This window comes from Tribolium madens, unplaced genomic scaffold (genome assembly GCF_015345945.1).
Source record: "Tribolium madens isolate multiple individuals breed KSU strain unplaced genomic scaffold, Tmad_KSU_1.1 Scaffold_96;HRSCAF=242;Tcas5.2_LG5, whole genome shotgun sequence".
Lineage (NCBI taxonomy): Eukaryota > Metazoa > Arthropoda > Insecta > Coleoptera > Tenebrionidae > Tribolium > Tribolium madens.
Genome location: NW_025401068.1, coordinates 11,339,095 through 11,345,680, shown reverse-complemented (window position 1 = coordinate 11,345,680; position 6,586 = coordinate 11,339,095). Strand labels below are relative to the sequence as shown.

Below are 6,586 nucleotides of genomic sequence, written 5' to 3'. Positions count from 1 at the left end.
CCACCGCCGTCGTTCAACGTTTCGCTACCACCTTCATGTATGCAAATATGTTTACGATGGCATGACGTAACGACTATTGTTAACATATCATTGATTGTTAAGTTCATGACCTACACCACCGGCGAGGGAAAGCGGTCGCGAGGCGAAAGAATGCGGACAAACAGACGGAAATGAATCGGGAGGAAATCGCGCCATTTACACCCCCACGCCGCCTCCAAAAATATCGATTCTTATTACAGCCAAACGGAACGGCGTTAATAACACCAAAACAAATAACACAAAAATTGTCATTTCCTCAATCTTAATTTGGCAACACTGACTGGCAAATCCATAGTCAATTGTCATTCAATTCGGACGGGTTGCCAACTTAATTTCAAGTCACAGGCTACTTTGACCAGAAATGTACAGGGTGCTGCATTTTGGATGTCCGAATAGGGAATCTCCGAAACGAAGAGGTTTAGCCAAAAACGAGTAATACATTCTGGGGCTCATTTTTTGAGAAAATAGTATTGGTTAACACGGCATCCCGCTATCGTCTTTTGTTTTCGACTTATAGACAAAAATTGACATTTTAGCGAAATCTAAAAAAATTCATATCTTCGTTATTACAGAAGACACAGATTTGAAATAAAGACATTATGCAGGCAGTTTTTTACGTAGAATTTAATAATGTCGTTAACAATTTTTTTCAGTTGTTTGTTTAGCCGTAATAAGATAAACTTGTATTTTTTTAAATGGGAATCATAGATGGCTATGTCATTTTTAAAAAGCTTGGTTTTTTCTTATCTAAAAATATATATTTGTAACAAATTATTATAATACATTTTTAGCAAAAAATTATCTTTGATTTTTGTTCGCAGTTGGCCATGAAAAAATGTTGCATTTTCAACTAAAAGAATTTAAACTATATTATATTCAACCATTGTCACTAATGAAAGAGTTTTCTAAGTACTAAGTAATGAAAAAGATGCAAAATAAATTGTAAATTAACTTATTGGCGACTAATAACATTTCTTTGTTTTTAAACAAGCTAACATTACCATTGCAACTTCTAATGATACATAGAGTGTTGTAAAAAAAAGCCGCTTTAATTCTTCAATAAAATATATTTTATATGACACAATTATGACGATATGACTATTCAAATACCCAAATTCCGTTATCCTACGTTATCCTACCTCCATTAGACCATCAAAAAAATGTTTTTCTAATTGTGTTGACTGTTGACACATTTATTTTTCATATTTTTGGATTTTTTAAAATACGTAAAAATTTTGTTCTGAGGCACTCGCATATTTGTTCAATACTTCTAACGTATCGTATTTTTAAAATTTTTATAATTCTATCAATTTTTTCATCTATTTTATAGTTCACAAAACTCTTATTGATTATTATTTACACATTTGGAGTGAAATAGTTTTTCCATGGCCAACTATTATCAAACAAAATATGTATTTCACTTTCTAAGTATAGTTATAAAAAAATATTCTGTTACAAATATATATTTTTAGATCAGAAAAAAATAAGATTTTCAAAATTGCCATACCCGCCTATGATTTCCATTTAAAAAAATACAAGTTTATCTTATTTCGGCTAAACTAATAACTGAAAAAAAATGTTAACTACATTATTAAATTCTACGTAAAAAAGTGCCTTTATTTCAAATCTGTGTCTTCTATAATAACGAAGATACGAATTTTTTTAGATTTCGCTAAAATATCAATTTTTGTCTATAAGTCGAAAACAAAAGACGATAGCGGGATGCGGTTTTAACCAATATTATTTTCTCAAAAATTGAGCCCCAGAATGTATCACTCGTTTTTGGCTAAACATCTTAGTTTCGGAGATTCCCTATTCGGACTTCCAAAATGCAGCACCTAAACAAATGTCAAATAACAAAATTTTTAATCAGAGGCGTCCTAAATGGTAAAACAAATTTAATTTTTAATTTTTATGCTGTTTATGGTCTGTAACATAAATTTTTAAATCGATTTTTACTAAAAATCCGTAAATTGTATCGGAAAAACACAAAAGACTTTTTTTTATAAAAAACTATGAAATTTTGTTGCTGAAAGTGGCAAGAAACCACAGGCAATGTAGTTAGAGTAAATTTTTACCCTAATCCCATCTACTTTCGGAAACCCCTAATTAAAAATTTCAACATATAATTTTTGTACTTGTTTAGGTGTATAAAAGTTATCATCTGCCAAACTTTGAATTTTTTTTCTAAAATGATTTCGGAAATATGGAAAAAAAAACTAATAAAAAACGCACCCCTTGTAGCATAGAAAATGTTTGTTGTAAAAATGAATATTCTATCTCCTGTTTAAATTTGTAACAATAAAAAGTATTAAAAAATTATTTTATTTTTTGTTACTTGTGAGTTATTTTGTATTTTTTTATGTTTAATTAGGATTTCTTATTTCAATTTAAAATAAAAACGTGTACTTAGGGATTTTTGTTTTTTAATCCGCCTTCTTTCATTTCATTTTCATGGGCCAACAAACCCCCCCCCCCCTGAAATAAAATCCTGGTTACGGCCCTGCCCGATATCACTAATAATCAATGTTGCCAACTTAATTCCAAGTCACAGGCTACTTTGACCAGAAATTTACTTTAATTTTTCTTTTCAGTTTAACGGACTTGTAATGAAACTACCAGTACTTTTGATTTTTCCGTGTAAACAATAAGTCAGCTTGAGTGCGTACCGCAGTAACAATGCTTGCATTCATCTGCATTTTTTCAAATTGTAATAAATGTGTCAATAACCATCGAATGCATCAGCCATGTGTGTCTTTTCTCCCACTTGAAAAACACACACATGAGAAAATAAAAAATCTTGGATGCTGCCAGGCTATAAAAAATGATAATGCTATGCCATCTGTTATATCGCGTACAGTTATGAATTAAACATTGCCCCATCGCATTAAAGGGATGATCGCTTGACGTGTACAACTAAACATATCATCAAATCTGAAGCGCGGCCGCAAAAATTGTGTTGTTGGATCTGTGGGGAGGAATTAAAATAGACGTGGCATGTCAAATCGCGATTAGTAACGCGAGAAGAATGGATACGAGGGTGCCGTCATTGCCAAATAAATAATCGAATAAACACACTCCACTGAATTAATTTGGAAAGACACGCGATACACCACTACCCAAATTCGCTCATTATTTATACATTGTTGTACACCGAGGAATGATTCATTTTAGCCCCGAAAAACTCAATTTTATAAATATTTTTACATGATGGTGTAGGCAATTGGCAATTCAGACCTGTATATTGAGTTGCCTACATTTACAAATTTTGTTAATTAATCGTTATCACAGTTAATTCAAACAGTCAGTTATTTTAAAACTCGATTCCAACCAAAAGTTAATATAAAGTAGCTAAATTACAGTTTATACTCGCCCTCTAAAATTAAAAACAAACTTAGCTCAGGCTCAAACCATTCTTTTGATTACAGGACGCTACTTACATGCTTCCAGGTTGCTAGTTTTATTATTGTTAAAATAAATTAATGGCACTCTAAATTGTTAGTCTAGTTCAAGTTTTAATAAAAATAATAGCAATAAAATACCTATAATTAAAATATTAACGTTTATTTACACTCGCCCTCTAGGTGTCAGAAGCTAAACTTTAGCTCAGGCGCAACCACGTTTCCTGCAGATCGCTATAGTACCAGCGCCATCTATACATGAACAATCAAAATAAAATCAATCCCTTATCAGGATTTTTCACAAGTTGTCCGATAAGATTTAAAGTAAAAAATGCACCAAAGTTATACAGTTTTTGACATTGAATGGGGTCACAGTTATGTGTGAGTACATGTGAGTGTGAATGTTTATTTTGGTGTTTTTTTGTTTTCTTTTATAGGTATGTATTTTTTCCACATTTTTGAATTTGGGAATTGCAAAAATAGTGTTTTAAAACATAGCAAGGTTGAATGCTAAGTTGGATAATTCGATAACTATCAATGTTTGCTTTATATGATAAGAGTGCAAGACAATTATTTCATGATTGCGAAGTAGGTGATTTTTGTGTGTAAATTACGTCGTATCCAGTAAAAATAATAATAGTAAGAAATAATTATTTATTCGACGAGTTTGAGTGTAAATCGGACGGATTATCTCACCGAGTGGATTATTAAACCACGAGTGTAACGAGTGGTTTATCATCCACGAGGTGGAATAAAGCGTCCGATTTACACTCAAACGAGTTGAATACAACATTTTATTCTTCGAATTAGACTCAATAAGACTTAAACTTGCTTAAAATGTGTTAAAAATAATCTGACGTAAGAAAAACAGTAAATCTTGACAGTGTCGAAGAATAAATTAATTTGAAAGTTTTATTATTATTATTTATTTTCTTATCACAATACGATCAAAGTGCATGTGTACATAACTTGATGATAACTTGTTTAAATTTTATAATTTATGGTTGCATTAAGGATTGTTATTACGTCGTTTGTGATTTTTGTGTAAATTTAGAAATAATGATAAAGTTTGTGTAAACAAGCAAACATCATTTTTCCGATATTTTTAAAACCACACATGTGTAATAAATAATTCATCCGTTGTTATCTCACAACTTTTCGAATCACTAAAATATATCATAACCTTGAAAAATGTAGCGGAAAATGTAAAAAAAATATAATAAAATTATCTCGTCCACAATGTGCCAATGATTGAAAACATTAATAAAACATACACTTGAGTGCAGAAAAAACGCAAATTGTCAAAAACAAAATTGTCAAATTTTTCAGAGATTGACATAGTGTGAAAAAGGTTGTTCCCAAATAGGTTACAAAACTATAAAAAAAAATGTCTTATTTTGTGGTCTTGTCAGTGCAGTGTCATAGTCAATGTTAAAAACGAAATGGAAAAACTTGATAGAAATTTGGAAGATTGACAAAGACAACGTCAAAAAACTGGCATTTATTAACAGGCCAAATTACATTATAAAAAAAATCAATTTGCGTTTTTTTTGCAATCAAGTGTAAATTAAAAAAGATAACAGCGTTTATTTACTCACTTCCTTGAAACTTGTTTATTTTCAGAGTATTTTTTATCATGTTGGTAGCAGGTATGAGTAATAAGTTAATAATAGATGAAAGTGAGGTTCAAAATTTTTAATTTAGAAATAAATTTCTAATCAAATTAAGTTGGCGACACCAAAGTATCAAGTGTCAATTATTTGACTATAAAAATTTGACATTTGAATTGGATAGTTCATGTTGCCAACTTAATTCCAAGTCATAGAACACTCGATCAGATAACGCAAGTTGAGAACAGACAAATATCGATGTAAAAGATCATACTGTAAAAAAATATTTTATTTACTCGCATTTTGCAGTTTCAGTGGTTTTGTGATTATGGGAAATTATCAGCACTTTCGCAATAATAATTTGTGTACTTATTCGGTTAGATAATCGTAAAATACCGCAATTAAATTACGTATCGATTCCATTATTGTCACTAATCAGTCCGATAACTAATCAGGAATTTTAGTAGTTCCCCCATTCGAAATGGCCCTTCCTGCAGCAATTGCCTTATCCGGCTTGAATCAAGATCATTTTTTGGATGGTCTAAACGACGTCTTTGACTATGGAGCAGTCCTCCTCAAAAGCCCCAGCTTGTCCTCAATTGCCTCCTCCACCGACTCGCAGGAAAGTGGCATTTCCTCAATGTCGAGCGGTACTTCCGTCATACAAAATCTGGCACCCTACTTCAATATGCTCTTCAACACGTCACAAATCGAAATAAAGGTAAACAAGAGGCCGTGTTGCCAGATCAAAAACATAAAACTCACCACATCCGAATTGAAAAATTTGCAAAATTTTTACTAGATTACGATTTGTATGGCAAAATCTCGCAAAAAAACACAATTTTTAGCTTAAAAATCTGCTTAAACTCTTGAAAAAAAGCAAAAATGACATACCTTTAGGCCTAATTCTGTGATTTTTCGGCTTGTTTTCAACAAAATTTTGCGAAATAATTACGTTTCTAGCTAAAAAAAACGTGCTAAAACACTCTAGAAGCAACGTTTTTAAACACTCGAAAAAGACAAAAACGCCGTTGCTATTTTGTTGAATTTGTGGCTTGTTTTTGCAAAATAATTGTGTTTCTAGCTGCCATTTTTGACTCTGTTTAGTAATTATATTGTAAAAAACAAATAGAACTATTTTAACCCATTTGGTGTTTTCGATTATATTTTCTTCGAGAAAATTTGACGAAATAATCAAGTAAAGTCTAAGAGTTAGATAATTTAATTTTTTTTATAAAAATTTAGTGATTTTTGACACGCTATGGCAAATTATCACGAAAAAACAGAGTTCTCAGCTTAAAAATCTGCTTGAAATTTCGAAAAGGGAAAAAATTATATCATTTTGGGCCTAATTCTGTATTTTTTGCCTTGTTTTTTAACCAATTGTGCAATATAATTTGTGAAAAACATGCTAAAATTCTCAAGAAATGCAAAATTAATGTAATTTTCGACTTGATATCTTGATTTTTCCGTTCGTTTTAGCCTAATTCTGTGATTTTTCAGCTTGTTTTCAACAAAATTTTGCGAAATATTTGC

General features: G+C 31.0%; 2 protein-coding genes across 12 annotated transcripts in view; one reads left to right on the top strand and one right to left on the bottom strand.

Annotated features, from left to right (window-relative positions):
- The window catches only part of LOC123012425 (NPC intracellular cholesterol transporter 2 homolog a), a 328,174-nt gene that overhangs the window by 270,765 nt on the left and 50,823 nt on the right, over positions 1-6,586 (bottom strand). The gene's annotated exons all lie outside the window — the stretch shown is intronic.
- Positions 3,712-6,586, top strand: part of LOC123012422 — a 9,160-nt gene continuing 6,285 nt past the window's right edge. The window contains exons 1-2 of one of the 6 annotated variants that reach the window (XM_044410318.1): positions 3,712-3,831; positions 5,515-5,771. In XM_044410318.1, the coding sequence (XP_044266253.1) occupies positions 3,804-3,831; positions 5,515-5,771 (285 nt within the window). In that variant the 5' untranslated portion in view covers positions 3,712-3,803. Of the gene's footprint in view, positions 3,878-5,514; positions 5,772-6,586 lie in introns of all 6 variants that reach the window. The other 5 variants (XM_044410321.1, XM_044410322.1, XM_044410319.1 and 2 more) reach the window with 5 other exon arrangements.